Genomic DNA, 18,389 nt, shown 5'->3' with positions numbered 1-18,389 from the left:
ATCTTTGAATTCAAAAACATCTCCAAGAACCTTATTTTCAAGAATCTAATTTCTTTTTAACTTTTTGCTTAAGGAGAAACATAAGAACATTTCCAAGAACCTTTTAGAGGAATAGTAACTTTCCTTAACTTTCTTCTTAAGTCTATAGTTAAGGGAAAAAACAGCAGTTAAGAAGAAATTTCTCCTTAAGAAGGTTTTGTGAATCTGGGCCCTGGCCTCCACAATCACCCGACCTAACCCAATTGAGATAGTTTGGGATGAGTTGGACCACAGAGTGAAGGAAAAGCAGCCAACAAGTGCTCAGCATATGTGGGAACTCCTTCAATACTGTTAGAAAAGCAATTCTCATGAAGCTGGTAGAGAGAATGCCAAGAGTGTGCAAAGCTGTCATTAAGGAAAAGGGGTGGCTACTTTGAAGAATCTCAAATATAACATATATTTTGATTTGTCTAACACTTTTTTGGTTACTAAATTATTCCATATGTGTTATTTCATAGTTTTGGTGTCTTCACTATTATTCTACAATGTAAAACATAGTAAAAATAAAGGAAAACCCTTGAGGAGTAGGTTTGTCCAAACTTTGGACTGGTACTGTATATCTGGAGATATACATCACTTGTGACTGGAGGTTCAAACTCACTTAACCACACTTAAGAGGGGAGATGGGGGTTGTTTGAACACTCAATTCCTCAACACTATCATAAGATTGAATGATTTTCTTACGAACTTCTCAAATATCTTCTTATGAATCTTCTTAAGATGTTTGTTGCTAGGCAACCGTTTTAGCTAGCTATCTAGCTATCAATGGCAATCACGTTAGTATATTTCTTACTGAGATTACTGTTCTGAATTTTTTTTATTGAGTTTCAAATAATCAATACTGAAACTTTCAGATGAAGTTTGTGAGTGAATTAAACATGTTCAAATGCTTTCATGAGCTTTTTCTCTCACTGCCCTGAGATTAAGACAATGGTTTAGCTATCTTTGAATTCAAGAACATCTCCAAGAACCTTATTTTCAAGAATCTAATTTCTTTTGAACTTTTTGCTTAAGGAGAAACATAAGAACATTTCCAAGAACCTTTTAGAGGAATAGCAACTTTCCTTAACTTTCTTCTTAAGTCTATAGTTAAGGGAAAAAACAGCAGTTAAGAAGAAATTTCTCCTTAAGAAGGTTTTGTGAATCTGGGCCCTGGCCTCCACAATCACCCGACCTAACCCAATTGAGATAGTTTGGGATGAGTTGGACCACAGAGTGAAGGAAAAGCAGCCAACAAGTGCTCAGCATATGTGGGAACTCCTTCAATACTGTTAGAAAAGCAATTCTCATGAAGCTGGTAGAGAGAATGCCAAGAGTGTGCAAAGCTGTCATTAAGGAAAAGGGGTGGCTACTTTGAAGAATCTCAAATATAACATATATTATTCTACAATGTAGAACATAGTAAAAATAAAGGAAAACCCTTGAAGGAGTAGGTTTGTCCAAACTTTGGACTGGTACTGTATATCTGGAGATATACATCACTTGTGACTGGAGGTTCAAACTCACTTAACCACACTTAAGAGGGGAGATGGGGGTTGTTTGAACACTCAAGGCCAAGCTTTGCTCAAACTGGGGGAGAGCAGGGCAGGGCGGAGGGAGGGGTGATGGGAGGTTTGATAGGGGGCGTCCCATTGAATGATAAATCACCTGTCAAGCCAGTTGAACAGCCGAGCCGTACAGTAGGAATTACTGACCAGGACCAGCGCTCATGGTTTTGGTTTGGAGCCTTCGCATTTGGCAAGGGTTGACACTGGTATATTGCGCATGTAAGTGTTAAAACCATCTTGTTATTGAATAGCACCAGTTATTGTATGGATAGTATTAATGAGGCCCAGATTGTTGAACTAGAAGTGCAAGTAGGCTACAATTTCTTAATTATGAGATTAATCATGAGTTACTTGATCCTGTCACATTCTCATTGAGCTATGACACCAAAACAAGACCACTTTTTTACCAAATCATGGCAACAATATCGCTCAGTCATCAATCAGGGTCAAAACTGTCACGTTCGTTTGTAGAGACGGACCAAAGCGCAGCGGATGTTGAGTTCCACATAATTTATTAAAAGTGAAATAAAACAATAAACAATAAATGAACAACAAACCATGACTACAGCGGTGCTACGTGCACCAACTCAAAACAATATCCCATAACACACAGGTGGAAATAATGCTACTTAAATATGATCCCCAATTAGAGACAACGATTACCAGCTGCCTCTAATTGGGAATCATACCAAATCATCAACATAGAAATAATAACCTAGAACCCCACATAGAAATAATAAACTAGAATAGACATACATATACTAAATCACCCCCTAGTCACGAAACAATGGTTCTCTATGGTCAGGGCGTGACAAAAATTCACACTATTGAGTTGAGTAAATGATCAACCCTGGTAAAAAGTTTAAACACAATGGAAAAACTTGTTCCGCACATGTCCCTTTTCAGAGTAGTCCAAATCAAGCCAAGATGTGTTACGCTACACGAAATATCCTCTCCTCAAAACCAAATAAGGCCCTCCAACATATTCCCCTGAAATCATTTGAATACAAAAACGTGAAACCTTGTTCAAATATATATTCCAAGGACATTCTATCAATGAAAGCAATAAAGACATTTGTTCTCCATATGTGAAGTCTCTTTGTTTTAGAAAAGCGTACTGCTCAATCTATTCTATCTGCAGTAGTCAGCAGCAATCATGTGTTCCTCTGGTCAGACTTCCAGGATGCTTCATTGATGTGTTGCGTCAAACCACAATCGACCACATGCATCCTAAGGGAACAATCCGTGAGTCACATCCTCATGGTTTTAATCCCCTCTACACACTCACTGCTACTGCATTGCAATCAGTAACCCCTTCAAAGCACATGCACCAGACGCTCACCCTGTTCCCCTAACCCCCTTTCCCGACCTCACTGGGTCAAGCCAGGCCAAGGCTTGTTTTCACGAGACAACAAGCCTGCTCAACATGTGGAACTCATAGGCACTAAATGGCAATTTGTTAATATCATTGTCATCTGATATGTGGAGGAATGACCTCAATATGCAGACAATTAGTGGCTGCCAAGGGCATGACTTCTCTTTCTCTCCTTCCTCCTGCCTACATGAGTTGTGTTCTGTCCAAGACTGGAGAGGCAGGAACTCAACTAGGCCATTGGCCAGACAGTGAGCGAATTTCCATGCTGTTTGTGCCTTTACGTCACAGGAGGTTGGTGGCACCTTGATTGGGGAGGAAGGGCTCATGGTAATGGCAGGAGCGGAGTCAAACACATGGTGTGTCAAACACATCAAACACATGGTTTCCATGGTTTCCATGTGTTTGATGCCATTCCATTTGCTCCATTGCAGCCATTATTATGAGGGTCCTCCCCTCAGCAGCCTCGATTGCTTTACATTAAATATTGTGAGCAACAATGTGAGCAACTGCAAGATCAGGTGTTTAGCCTCCAAATCCCATAATTCCAAGAGTCCTTCAAATGGTCCGATGATGAAGTATCTGATGCATGTCCATCATGAGAGGAGACAGATAGGAGTTTTCCTTATTCTTGCCTCGAGGGCAGAAATTCATGTGATTTAGGCAACCTTTAGGCAAGCAATCACAATTGGTAAGGTTTGGGTTAGGGGTTAGGATAATTTTAGGTAAGAAAACAAGGGGTACAGATGCAGTAAGGGGAGGGGTTATGAATATGTTACAGAATGCCTGACTCTCAGCCCATCTGGTGAGGGATTAACTAAGTCACATAATAATAAGCCTGCTGGACTTTACATGAATGAACCATTGCATGTGTGGAGGCTTAATTAGAAGGTGGACTGTTATACGGACAACCCCATGCAGGCACTTGGCTCATTTAAGGAGTAGTCACTGGGTGCTGTAGGTGATGGGAGTGATGTTTGTTAGGGGGTGGGGTATGTTGTTGGGAGTGATGTTTGTTAGGGGTGGGTTGTTGGGAGTGATGTTTGTTAGGGGTGGGGTATGTTGTTTGGAGTGATGTTTGTTAAGGGGTGGGGTATGTTGTTGGGAGTGATGTTTGTTAGGGGGTGGGGTAGGTTGTTGGGAGTGATGTTTGTTAGGGGGTGGGTTAGGTTGTTGGGAGTGATGTTTGTTAGGGGGTGGGGTAGGTTGTTGGGAGTGATGTTTGTTAGGGGATGGGGTAGGTTGTTGGGAGTGATGTTTGTTAGGGGATGGGGTAGGTTGTTGGGAGTGATGTTTGGTAGGGGATGGGGTAGGTTGTTGGGAGTGATGTTTGGTAGGGGGTGGGGTAGGTTGTTTGGAGTGATGTTTGTTAGGGGGTGGGGTAGGTTGTTTGGAGTGATGTTTGTTAGGGGGTGGGGTAGGTTGTTTGGAGTGATGTTTGTTAAGGGGTGGGGTATGTTGTTGGGAGTGATGTTTGTTAGGGGTGGGGTAGGTTGTTGGGAGTGATGTTTGTTAAGGGGTGGGGTATGTTGTTGGGAGTGATGTTTGTTAAGGGGTGGGGTATGTTGTTGGGAGTGATGTTTGTTAGGGGGTGGGGTAGGTTGTTGGGAGTGATGTTTGTTAGGGGGTGGGGTAGGTTGTTGGGAGTGATGTTTGTTAGGGGATGGGGTAGGTTGTTGGGAGTGATGTTTGTTAGGGGATGGGGTAGGTTGTTTGGAGTGATGTTTGTTAGGGGGTGGGGTAGGTTGTTGGGAGTGATGTTTGTTAGGGGGTGGGGTAGGTTGTTGGGAGTGATGTTTGGTAGGGGATGGGGTAGGTTGTTGGGAGTGATGTTTGGTAGGGGGTGGGGTAGGTTGTTTGGAGTGATGTTTGTTAGGGGGTGGGGTAGGTTGTTTGGAGTGATGTTTGTTAGGGGGTGGGGTAGGTTGTTTGGAGTGATGTTTGTTAAGGGGTGGGGTATGTTGTTGGGAGTGATGTTTGTTAGGGGTGGGGTAGGTTGTTGGGAGTGATGTTTGTTAAGGGGTGGGGTATGTTGTTGGGAGTGATGTTTGTTAAGGGGTGGGGTATGTTGTTGGGAGTGATGTTTGTTAGGGGGTGGGGTAGGTTGTTGGGAGTGATGTTTGTTAGGGGGTGGGGTAGGTTGTTGGGAGTGATGTTTGTTAGGGGATGGGGTAGGTTGTTGGGAGTGATGTTTGTTAGGGGATGGGGTAGGTTGTTTGGAGTGATGTTTGTTAGGGGGTGGGGTAGGTTGTTGGGAGTGATGTTTGTTAGGGGGTGGGGTAGGTTGTTGGGAGTGATGTTTGTTAGGGGATGGGGTAGGTTGTTGGGAGTGATGTTTGGTAGGGGGTGGGGTAGGTTGTTTGGAGTGATGTTTGTTAGGGGATGGGGTAGGTTGTTGGGAGTGATGTTTGTTAGGGGATGGGGTAGGTTGTTTGGAGTGATGTTTGTTAGGGGTGGGGTTGGTTGTTGGGAGTGATGTTTGTTAGGGGATGGGGTAGGTTGTTGGGAGTGATGTTTGTTAAGGGGTGGGGTTGGTTGTTGGGAGTGATGTTTCTTAGGGGTGGGGTTGGTTGTTGGGAGTGATGTTTGTTAGGGGGTGGGGTAGGTTGTTTGGAGTGATGTTTGTTAGGGGGTGGGGTAGGTTGTTTGGAGTGATGTTTGTTAAGGGGTGGGGTATGTTGTTGGGAGTGATGTTTGTTAGGGGTGGGGTAGGTTGTTGGGAGTGATGTTTGTTAAGGGGTGGGGTATGTTGTTGGGAGTGATGTTTGTTAAGGGGTGGGGTAGGTTGTTGGGAGTGATGTTTGTTAGGGGGTGGGGTAGGTTGTTGGGAGTGATGTTTGTTAGGGGATGGGGTAGGTTGTTGGGAGTGATGTTTGGTAGGGGGTGGGGTAGGTTGTTTGGAGTGATGTTTGTTAGGGGATGGGGTAGGTTGTTGGGAGTGATGTTTGTTAGGGGATGGGGTAGGTTGTTTGGAGTGATGTTTGTTAGGGGTGGGGTTGGTTGTTGGGAGTGATGTTTGTTAGGGGATGGGGTAGGTTGTTGGGAGTGATGTTTGTTAGGGGGTGGGGTAGGTTGTTGGGAGTGATGTTTGTTAGGGGATGGGGTAGGTTGTTGGGAGTGATGTTTGGTAGGGGGTGGGGTAGGTTGTTTGGAGTGATGTTTGTTAGGGGATGGGGTAGGTTGTTGGGAGTGATGTTTGTTAGGGGATGGGGTAGGTTGTTTGGAGTGATGTTTGTTAGGGGTGGGGTTGGTTGTTGGGAGTGATGTTTGTTAGGGGATGGGGTAGGTTGTTGGGAGTGATGTTTGTTAAGGGGTGGGGTTGGTTGTTGGGAGTGATGTTTCTTAGGGGTGGGGTTGGTTGTTGGGAGTGATGTTTGTTAGGGGATGGGGTAGGTTGTTGGGAGTGATGTTTGTTAGGGGGTGGGGTAGGTTGTTGGGAGTGATGTTTGGTAGGGGGTGGGGTAGGTTGTTTGGAGTGATGTTTGTTAGGGGGTGGGGTAGGTTGTTTGGAGTGATGTTTGTTAAGGGGTGGGGTATGTTGTTGGGAGTGATGTTTGTTAGGGGTGGGGTAGGTTGTTGGGAGTGATGTTTGTTAAGGGGTGGGGTATGTTGTTGGGAGTGATGTTTGTTAAGGGGTGGGGTATGTTGTTGGGAGTGATGTTTGTTAGGGGGTGGGGTAGGTTGTTGGGAGTAATGTTTGTTAGGGGATGGGGTAGGTTGTTGGGAGTGATGTTTGTTAGGGGATGGGGTAGGTTGTTGGGAGTGATGTTTGTTAGGGGGTGGGGTAGGTTGTTGGGAGTGATGTTTGGTAGGGGGTGGGGTAGGTTGTTTGGAGTGATGTTTGTTAGGGGGTGGGGTAGGTTGTTTGGAGTGATGTTTGTTAGGGGATGGGGTAGGTTGTTGGGAGTGATGTTTGTTAGGGGATGGGGTAGGTTGTTGGGAGTGATGTTTGTTAGGGGGTGGGGTAGGTTGTTGGGAGTAATGTTTGTTAGGGGGTGGGGTAGGTTGTTTGGAGTGATGTTTGTTAAGGGGTGGGGTATGTTGTTGGGAGTGATGTTTGTTAGGGGTGGGGTAGGTTGTTGGGAGTGATGTTTGTTAAGGTTTGGGGTATGTTGTTGGGAGTGATGTTTGTTAAGGGGTGGGGTATGTTGTTGGGAGTGATGTTTGTTAGGGGGTGGGGTAGGTTGTTTTGGAGTGATGTTTGTTAAGGGGTGGGGTATGTTGTTGGGAGTGATGTTTGTTAGGGGTGGGTTGTTGGGAGTGATGTTTGTTAAGGGGATGGGGTAGGTTGTTGGGAGTGATGTTTGTTAGGGGATGGGGTAGGTTGTTGGGAGTGATGTTTGTTAAGGGGTGGGGTATGTTGTTGGGAGTGATGTTTGTTAGGGGTGGGGTATGTTGTTGGGAGTGATGTTTGTTAGAGGTGGAGTATGTTGTTGGGAGTGATGTTTGTTAGGGGTGGGGTTGGTTGTTGGGAGTGATGTTTGTTAGGGGTGGGGTTGGTTGTTGGGAGTGATGTTTGTTAGGGGTGGGGTTGGTTGTTGGGAGTGATGTTTTTAGGGGTGGAGTTGGTTGTTGGGAGTGATGTTTGTTAGGGGTGGGGTTGGTTGTTGGGAGTGATGTTTTTAGGGGTGGAGTAGGTTGTTGGGAGTGATGTTTGTTAGGGGTGGGGTTGGTTGTTGGGAGTGATGTTTTTAGGGGTGGAGTAGGTTGTTGGGAGTGAGGCGGTAGGTACTAGGGTTAATAAAGTGACGGTCCAAGGGGGGCTTGGCACCTGTTTGGCAATCCAATGGAGGATATGTCCCTTAAATAAATGTGTTTTGTGGTTTCTTCCTGGCTTCTTCTTTGTGGTTTCATCCTGTTCTCTTGGTTTCAGGGAGTTGGACCAGAAAGTTCACTGTAAAATAGTGTCTCTGTGGGGGAAAGCTGAAAAGGTAGGTTCATCACCTTTATAGAGCTATACTACAGAGAAGTGGATATCGAATGGGACTGCAGTTGGACTGTAACTGGTTGTTGTTTGTGAAATTAAATTCTTATTCCACATTCTCAGTTTGGCCTTGAACATGAACGAGCTCTGAGAGTGGTTTAGGACTGAATGGCTTCACGGGAGGCTTGGAAATGAATGAATAACACATCAGGGAAGCATTAGACTGAGGAGCTACAGTAGAAAGATGTACTTAATCTGAACAATAACCACATCTCAGGAGGACCTCTCAGGTTCAAACGCAGCTTAGGTGCTTGGACAGACACTGTGGTGCTTGGACAGATACTGTGGTGCTTGGACAGATACTGTGGTGCTTGGACAGACACTGTGGTGCTTGGACAGACACTGTGGTGCTTGGACAGATACTGTGGTGCTTGGACAGACACTGTGGTGCTTGGACAGACACTGTGGTGCTTGGACAGATACTGTGGTGCTTGGACAGACACTGTTGTGCTTGGACAGATACTGTGGTGCTTGGACAGACACTGTGGTGCTTGGACAGATACTGTGGTGCTTGGACAGACACTGTGGTGCTTGGACAGACACTGTGGTGCTTGAACAGATACTGTGGTGCTTGGACAGACACTGTGGTGCTTGGACAGACACTGTGGTGCTTGGACAGACACTGTGGTGCTTGGATAGATAATGTGGTGCTTGGATAGATAATGTGGTGCTTGGATAGATAATGTGGTGCTTGGATAGATACTGTGGTGCTTGGATAGATAATGTGGTGCTTGGATAGATAATGTGGTGCTTGGATAGATACTGTGGTGCTTGGATAGATACTGTGGTGCTTGGATAGACACTGTGGTGCTTGGACAGACACTGTGGTGCTTGGACACACACTGTGATGCTTGGACAGACACTGTGATGCTTGGACACACACTGTGGTGCTTGGACAGACACTGTGGTGCTTGGACAGACACTGTGGTGCTTGGACACACACTGTGATGCTTGGACAGACACTGTGATGCTTGGACACACACTGTGGTGCTTGGACAGACACTGTGGTGCTTGGACACCCACTGTTGTTCTTGGACAGACACTGTGATGCTTGGACACACACTGTGATGCTTGGACACCCACTGTTGTTCTTGGACAGACAATGTGCCGTCCAAGTGCTCAGTTGAATTGGCTTCACTTAATCAGAATGGATGAATGGTCTCTTGTCACTGTGATAGCCCTATAAAAGTGAAGTCAGGGAATTTCATAATTCTATTACCTCATCTTGTGGATCCTGTTGTAGGCCTCACTTACTGACTTTAAGACAAACTTTTGAGTGGCAGTAGATTGCATGAAACAAGAATTGCGACTGCAGAGAGGATCTTTGAATGAATAGACAATAGCCATAACATCAATGTCTTCTTGAATGTTTTTCTTTTTGTTTGAAAGTCAAAGCAAAAGACCTCACCACATCCGAAAGCTCTTCCGGTGAGCCCACCGAATCGAATCACCCACAATGAGGTGACATTTCTGGCCAAAGCAGATGAAAAAAACAAGGTCTCTTTCATGTGTCCATCAAGTGTGCTCTAGACATTATGTGCCACAATGACTAATGAAGAACTGGACTGACCTCTGCCTCTATGAAGTAGGTCCACAGTTTACTCTAAACACATGTTATAGGTTAAATCCTTATTTTGATGTTATTATTGCTCCTGATCCATGGGTTTAATGAGGAAACGTTATTCATTCTGCTAACTTTTATGTGGGCTATAATACGTAATACCCATAGGACAATAATGAGTATACTTTTCGATCAAATTCTGCAAAGAGGTGTGCAGTGGGCTCTGTAATAGCCCAGCAAAACATTTGGTAACACTTTACCTATACTGTTTAACTAAACGCCTGCAGGTATAATGCTTTATAACTTGTTGATGGAGACAGTTTTCTTTTACAGTTCTTCTTCACACAGAGTACAGACGGCCCCAATTGTGTGTTGGTCGAGGCGCACTCACTATTGGCTCTTCGGCCTAGGGGCGTTCCTTGTGTTCCTGTGTTGGCGAGCCTTTAGGGTGCAAGGGGTGTTCTATGGATGGCTAAGGAAAAGCTTAGTTGGCACTGATCCCTCCTTTCCATATAGACGTAGCTTACATTAGGCAGCAAATAGTGTGTTATGCATCGTAAATAGTGCGTGTTTACAGAGCATAGTGGATGCATGTTTAGCCATGCGATGAGGCCAGTGCACTTTGCAAGACTTGTGCTGCAGAGAGCCTCCGCAGATCCCACGACCTGTTGCTGACAAGCTGGGAGAAGGAGAGGTGAGCGCCGCTTGAGAAGGGTAGCCTACTGCCTTGGAGACGAGAGCCGGTGGTTTCTTCACCCGGGAAATCATGCAGTTTGCAATCTGGCTGGTTGGACTAATGTGTCATCTGTCAGCACTTGTCCGGAACTCCTTGGAATACCGATTGCATCCGAAACAAGGTAGGCTACTTATCTCGTTGATTTATGGATGGTAGGATCCATCCGGATAAAATGCGAAATCTGAAAGTATATGTTTGAACTGTTTAGTAGTCTAATGGCGCTGAAGGAAAATGGCAGTAGAGTACATTGTAGGCTAAGTGACACAAAATAGTTGCTTGTCAAAAACTGTTACATTGACGTATCTCTATTGGCTACATATTTTACCGTTATAATCTCTCTGAATGCATCTCACTAATGCACGTTTCCTTGCATTTCAGAAAGTTTCATCAAACAGTTGTCATCCTATGAAATTATCACCCCGCTGCGGATAAATGATTTCGGAGAATCATTCACCCACAAGTTTCACTACAAAAGGAAACGGAGAAGTGTTAATTCTGATTATTCGGATGGTTTAAGTGCTCACTACAGAATTGAGGCATTCGGACAACGCTTTCATCTCAATCTAACCGCCGACTCCGGTTTTATTGCCCCCACGTACACTGTGACACATTTGGGAGCGGAACACAGCAACGCAACGGAGTCCCAACAACAAGAAGACAGCGATATGCGGCACTGCTTTTTCCGCGGACACGTCAACGCCAAGATTGAATCCACTGCAGTCTTCAGTCTGTGCACTGGTCTTGTGAGTATGACTTTTCCCCTCTAAACTTAAATACTTTTAATAGGCTCTGCTGATTCTCCCTGGTTATTCCCATTTCAACGGATTCCATGGATATCCCCCATAACTCACAGCACCAGTAAAGCAACACATATCACTGCACCTGACCAGTGTATGTGACAATAAAACATATATTAGTTTTGTGTTTGAAGTGCATATATGTAACATGAGCATGTATGGCCTGAAGTGTCATTGACCACAGTGTGAGCAGGGACAGGGACAGGGACAGGGGCAGGGCAGCATCCCACCTCTTGCCTGTTCAGCAGTAATACCACTGAGTTGATGTTGCTATTACACAATTCACATCATTTCCTCTGCTGGATAGAATTCCAAAGTGGGTATCTATGACATAATGTTTTTTTTAGATTATGAAAGTCCTTTGGCACACATTTTCTTGGTTTTTATTGTGCCAATTATGGAATGACACATAGCCTAGGCCTCTTGGAATATACGAATCAACTTTTAAGCATCCTGGTGTTTTCTATAATGACGCGGTGTATTGTGTCATCAGGGATGTTAAGCCTACCCACTATACTTTCTGTCATTCTGGCCACTTTTATTGTGTATCTATCTTACACATGGACTTATATCTCATGGGGCTATAATGGAGTTATTGGATGTTAGTTTCAGTGGGTGAGAGAATATCAGATACTGTTGAAGGGATGACTTCATGGGTCAGCTAAGGTTACTGGTACAGGGGCAGGGTTTGACCTCAGTCGCGGCAGTCTGATTCAGTGGGAACTGAACGTCTGCCTAGCTGGCCACAGAAAGTGACAGAGGGCCATAGCCTTCGAGTCTCCCGCTGCATATGTCACTGCAGCCCTATCAGTGACGTCACACTTATTTTAGATATGCAGAGTTTGCATGATCCTGGCCTGGGGTGACTGGCACTGGCCACGTATAAGATGTACTGCATGGCTGTATAACTAGCACAACACATAATCAACGGATTGTGTTTCCAGTGAAACACACCCTTCTCTTACTTCGTTATCTATGTACTTTAATTGTTACGTGGATGACTTCAGTTATACCGTTCATACAGTACCTCATCTACTGGTAAAGAAGAAATAGGATATCATATTACAAGCTTTGATTGTCATTCTTTCCAACTTGATGTCACTTCAACCTCTTTTCCAAACATTGATATATGACTTCAAGCTCCTTTCCAAACATGTTTGCTTCCGCACAGTGTGTTAGTACCCTCTGTGATGTTATCATCAGTCATTGAGAGAGACAGGACAATAGCATCAGTACACCCATGGCTCTAGGCTATTGGGTCATAAACGTGTCGGCTTAGTCTCTGAGCGCTGAGGCTGCTGGGGCTTCGTCGGATGAGCACATGTTGGTGTGATGAGGGCTTTAAGGGATGATTAAGCCTCTGAAACAAAGGGGTCATTTTGAGACGGGGAAGTTTCTCTTGCCTCTGGTGCCCAAAGGCTTCCCTCCAGGGAGCTAAGGGCCTTGTGTCTTTTCAAAGTGTGCTGTGACTTGTGGGGGAACAGGAGAAAGTGGCTGGCCTGTGGATAACTACTAATGAAGGTGCTGAGAGGAATCTAGAGTATGACTCACACCGTGGGAAATGTGTGTCCTCCTAGGGTTTCTCTGTTTAAAGGAACATAACGGGGGTACGTTCAGAATACCCCCAATGTATCCCATTCAGTATGTCCCTCTCTCTGTTTCTACTGTCAGCTGCCATGTGATAGATGTCTACACTAAAAAAAAATTGCTGGGTCACAAACAACCAATTGTTTTCTTTAAGTTGGGTTGTTGATGCAGGGTTATTGAGCTATGATCCACCGGGTCAGAGCAGAAAATGGTAGGTGTGTCTTAGTAGGAGCGTGGCTTCAGACATTTATTTCTGGCCACCTGTAAGAGTAAATGTCATTCCGGGTTAATCTGTTCTGTTGTATTGTCAATACATGTTAAGGTTGAGCACTGACACGTTAGTAGCTTTAATTAGGCTTACACAAGAGTAAGAGTACCTTAAAGGAAAATTTCACCCAAAAACGATCTTATGGTATTTGTTTCATTAGTCCATTGTTGACATGGGATAGTTTCCACTTTGGAATAATATTGAAATACAAATGTTATTAATTGTATATAAATAATACGGAATGTGTGAAAATATTGAAGGAAAATTTAAATTTGCAGTGTACAAACTTAACATGATGAACATGAATTACATTTACTCTGTCGGGTGGCCAAAAATAACTAGCTGAAAGCCACAGCCCCAATAGGCCACCCCTTTGGATTACCCAAACATGGGTTAATTTAACCATCAGTTGGGTTTTTATTAACTTTCAAGTTGGGTTGACCCAGCAGATGGGTCTTTTTGAATGCAATCCATAGGTTATTTTCAGGAGGTATGGCTTTCAGATACAGTTGAAGTCGGAAGTTTACATACACCTTAGCCAAATACATTTAAACTCAGGTTTTCACAATTCCTGACATTTAATCCATGTAAAACTCCCTTTCTTAGGTCAGTTAGGATCACCACTTTATTTTAAGAGTGTGAAATGTCAGAATAATAGTAGAGAGAATTATTTATTTCAGCTTTTATTTCTTTCATCACATTCCAAGTGGGTCAGAAGTTTACATACACTCAATTAGTATTTGGTAGCATTGCCTTTAAAGTGTTTAACTTGGGTCAAACGTTTTGTGTAGCCTTCCACAAGCTTCCCACAATAAGTTGGGTGAATTTTGGCCCATTCCTCCTGACAGAGCTTGTGTAACTGAGTCAGGTTTGTAGGCCTCCTTGCTTGCACACGCTTTTTCAGTTCTGCCCACACATTTTCTATAGGATTGAGGTCAGGGCTTTGTGATGGCCACTCCAATGCCTTGACTTTGTTGTCCTTAAGCCATTTTGCCACAACTTTGGAAGTATGCTTGGGGTCATTATCCATTTGGAAGACCCATTTGTGACCAAGCTTTAACTTCCTGACTGATGTCTTGAGATGTTACTTATATCCACATAATTTTCCTACCTCATGATGCCATCTATTTTGTGAAGTGCACCAGTCCCTCCTGCAGCAAAGCACCCCCACAACATGATGCTGCCACCCCCGTGCTTCACGGTTGGGATGGTGTTCTTTGGCTTGCAAGCATCCCCTATTGTCCTCCAAACATAACGATGGTCATTATGGCCAAATAGTTCTATTTTTGTTTCATCAGACCAGAGGACATTTCTCCAAAAAGTACAATCTTTGTCCCCATGTGCAGTTGCAAAATGTAGTCTGGCTTTTTTATGGCGGTTTTGGAGCAGTGGCTTCTTCCTTGCTGAGCAGCCATTCAGGTTATGTCAATATAGGACTTGTTTTACTATGGATATAGTTACTTTTAAACTTTTTTCTTCCAGCATCTTCACAATGTCCTTTGCTGATGTTCTGGGATTGATTTGCACTTTTCGCACCAAAGTACGTTCATCTCTAGGAGACAGAATGCGTCTCCTTCCTGAGCGGTATGACGGCTGCGTGGTCCCATGGTGTTTATACTTGCGTACTATTGTTTGTACAGATGAACATGGTACCTTCAGGCGTTTGGAAATTGCTCCCAAGGATGAACCAGACTTGTGGAGGTCTACAATTTTTTTCTGAGGTCTTGGCTGATTTATTTAGATTTTCCCATGATGTCAAGCAAAGAGTCAATGAGTTTGAAGGTAGGCCTTGAAATACATCCACAGGTACACCTCCAATTGACTTGAATGAATTCATTTAGCCTATCAGAAGCTTCCAAAGCCATGACATAATTTTCTGGAATTTTCCAAGCTGTTTAAAGGCACAGTCAACTTTGTGTATGTAAACTTCTGACCCACTGGAATTGTGATACAGTGAATTATGAGTGAAATAATCTGTCTGTAAACAATTTTTGGAAAAATTACTTGTGTCCTGCGCAAAGTAGATTTCCTAACCGACTTGCCAAAACTGTTAACAAGACATTTGTGGAGTGGTTGAAAAATGAGTTTTAATGACTCCAATGTATGTAAACTTCTGACTTCAACTCTAGGTATTTTTGGCCACCTTTGAGAGTCAATGTCATTCTTGTTCATAATTTTATGTTTGTAAACTGCAAATAAAGTTTCCCTTCAATATTTTTGCACATAACATATTTTATTATACAATTAATAGAATTATTATTTAAATAACATAACAAAGTGGTAACTATCCCAACATTGGTACACACATAGACACTTGAGGAACTTGTGTAAGCCTCATTAAGCTACAAAAGTATCAGTGCTCAACTTTAACATGAGTTGACAGTACGACAGACCAGATGAACCGAAATTACATTTGATTTCACGAGTGGCCAAAAATAACTATAAAAAGTGACGCCCCTACTAAGCCACGCCTCCAGTCTTCTGATCTGACCCGGTGGATCATACATGTAGCTCAAAAACCCAACTAAGTGACCCAAAAGGCTCGGTCAAAAATAACCCAATATGTGTTCTGTTCATTGCACTTTTTGAAAAAAAGGTGCTATCTAGAACCTGTCCACATAGGATAACCATTTGAAGAACCCTTTTTGGTTCCAGGTAGAAACCTTTTGAATCCAGGTAGAACCATTTTGGGTTCCATGTAGAACCCTTTCCAGAGAGTATTCTACATGGAACCAAAAAGGTGTTTACCTGGAACCAAAAAGGGTTCTTCAAAGGGTTCTCTATGGGGACAGCCGAAGAACCTTTTAAAGTTCTAGATAGCTGAAGAACCCTTTTGGAACCCTTTTTTCTAAGAACGTGTATTTACCCAGCGCTGGGTTGTAAAGTGTATGTAAAGCTCAGATGCTAGACACTTTAACGGTCTGTTTAACTTAAGAGATGGGCTGTCTTTACTGTATGTCACATTAGATGACTCAGTCATAGTGGTCTTTGCTAGCTGTGTGTCAACAGACAGAGATTCCTCACCATGGCCTTGGCCTGTAGCTCTCTGTGGAGTCCCCTCCACCAAAGGCCCGTTACAGCACCTGTTCCTGAACAGCAACATTATTGTGTTCGTCCAAACTCGGTTGTCAGATTTACAAGTGAATAGAAACTATTACTAAACCCCTGACAACATGCTTCCTAGTTTGTGCAAACAAAGACTTGACACTTGCTGTGTATTTAGCCGTGTGGGAACGCTTGGTGGGATTATGGGAAGAAGTCCATTCCTCACACCGACGATGTACTACTACTACAGCATTTTCATATTTGTTCTTATAGAACTTGATAGATGTCATACAATGTGCAATGTTAGGTAGGTCGTAGTCAGTCTGTAAATCACCACAGTCTTGGCCCCAGGCTCTTTTGTGCAAAGCGCATACAGGAAGTGCCCGGTGCCCAGTCTACAGTTCATCAACTCAGTAATCACTCAGTCCTTGACATTACTGTACAGTACCGGTGTGAGTGCCTTAGGCTGACAGTATCTGCGTGCACCTTGACATAACGCTGCATGGGATAGACTGCTACAAGATGTTTGCTGATGGCCTTGTATACAAACACTCCCACCCAGCACATGCTGCCAGTACCATGCCTTGTAATGAGACAGTATAACTGGACTCTGTTAGTACTCTGCTCACATTCACATTCACATTCATGTTCACATTCACATTCCTTCATCCTCACTATACTGACAGGTCGTCAGAGGAGCATAGTGGGGGGGCGATCGAGGTGGTTTTCACACGGTGTTACAAGACTGAGACTTAGAGAGAGCTTCTAACTACTATAGCCATAGTTTGCTTCCTCTGCTTTGGGTCCTGTTATTACAAGTACAACCCAGTCATTATGTTGTCCTTGGGCTTAGGTTGAGCTCTCATCCTATAGCTACTGTAGGTCTGCAGCACTCAGGCTTTCTAACATACAAGGGTATGTGTGTTCAAGTGTTTATCCCATCTACCGTGAACGGAAAAGAGGAAATGTACACATGGTACGTCCTTTATTTTCCATGGCCCTTCTGGATATTTTCTGTTTTCAAACACCGATCACTTGTGGGGATGCTCATGGAAATTACCCCCAAAAAGATAACATTCCACCACACAATATCCTGTTAAAGTGTGCGTGTGAAATGACCACACAAACACCTTTGTCTTCGCGGCTGAGTGAGCCAGCGAGCGACTGGCTGTTGAACTAAGCAGCTTTGTGAGGGCCTCATCCTCCACATCAATATTTGCTTTGCCAAATCCTGTCACAATGATATCACTCCTCCCATTGGTTGTCATTCATTCAAGACAGGATTTGAGTAGTGCACTCTCAAATACCATTCATAATGACATCTTTAATGACACGGGTTGTAAGATTTAGGTGGGATGCTAATATTGTGTAATATGAAAGAAATGCTATGATATATGATGGATATACTGTATGTGTCAATCAAGCCCATCTTTTATCATCAAATTGCCTGAGGGTGATGCTGTCATCTCACCCATTATTACGCAATGTCCTTTATTCAAAGTACTCAATATTTCTTCAGGCATTCCAGAATGCAAATGATGGAATTTGCATTCAAATGGAGGGCTTGATGGCCCATCCATATACCGCGGCACCATGAAGGCCGCGGCAAGATCGTGTTACTATTTTCCATGCTGTTTCCATTTCCACTGGCTAAAAATAGATATTTTCGGAATACAGTGTACTATTGGAAGATATTAATTTTGCGTTATTCTTGTGTTGTTCGGGCTAGTCATGGAACTAATGATGCATAGCACACTGTGTACTGTACTGAACATTAACTCAGGGTAACAGCACACATGCTGTAACAGCTACATCACTCTAAAATCTGAATGAACAAACGTTTTAATTACCATGAGAAGTTCAGCTATTACTTCGATGCACTTGCAGGTAATGATCACTGAAAGTAAATGGACACCCAACCGTCATATTATAGCTGTCATATACACTGACCTTGTCACTCATATGACCCACACTGCACAGACCTCTAACCAACTCTTCTCTCTCTCTCTCGCTCTCACTCTCTCTCTCACACTCTCTCTCTCTCCCCTCCAGATCGGGACTTTTACCACCCAGAATGGTGAATACTTCTTAGAGCCCCTGATGAAGGCGGAGGAGGGGGAGGAGTACGACGAGGAGCACAACAAACCTCACCTCGTCTACAGACAGGACAGGAAGAGGAGAGAGGGCCCTGCCAGTGAACCCACGCAACCCTGTTCAGCCTCAGGTAACAGACCTACCACAGTCTGGTTCTGCTCCTATATTATACTATATAACCACAGTCTGATTGTTACTGTGATTGTTACTGGGGTTCCCCTCACTCTTAGCCCCAGTATGACCTGTTCTGTTCTTCAGCTCTGTGCCACAGCCGTAATAACTGTACTAAATGCAAATTCTACCCAGTCACGATCCTTGGCTGCTGGCTTACCAAGAAGATTTGAGCCTTGATTAAGCGG

General features: G+C 43.8%; 1 protein-coding gene across 1 annotated transcript in view; it reads left to right on the top strand.

The window, feature by feature from the left end:
- Nucleotides 1-9,947: 9,947 nt before the first annotated feature.
- The window catches only part of LOC139530149 (A disintegrin and metalloproteinase with thrombospondin motifs 20-like), a 135,114-nt gene continuing 126,672 nt past the window's right edge, over nucleotides 9,948-18,389 (top strand). The window contains exons 1-3 of the mRNA XM_071326289.1: nucleotides 9,948-10,360; nucleotides 10,618-10,982; nucleotides 17,989-18,160. Of these exons, the coding sequence (XP_071182390.1) occupies nucleotides 10,270-10,360; nucleotides 10,618-10,982; nucleotides 17,989-18,160 (628 nt within the window). The 5' untranslated portion in view covers nucleotides 9,948-10,269. The remainder of the gene's footprint in view (nucleotides 10,361-10,617; nucleotides 10,983-17,988; nucleotides 18,161-18,389) is intronic.

The sequence above is a fragment of the Salvelinus alpinus genome, chromosome 9 (genome assembly GCF_045679555.1).
Source record: "Salvelinus alpinus chromosome 9, SLU_Salpinus.1, whole genome shotgun sequence".
Classification (NCBI taxonomy): Eukaryota; Metazoa; Chordata; class Actinopteri; order Salmoniformes; family Salmonidae; genus Salvelinus; species Salvelinus alpinus.
Note: the sequence above shows the minus strand (reverse complement) of the source record. Positions and strands in the feature narration are given on the sequence as shown.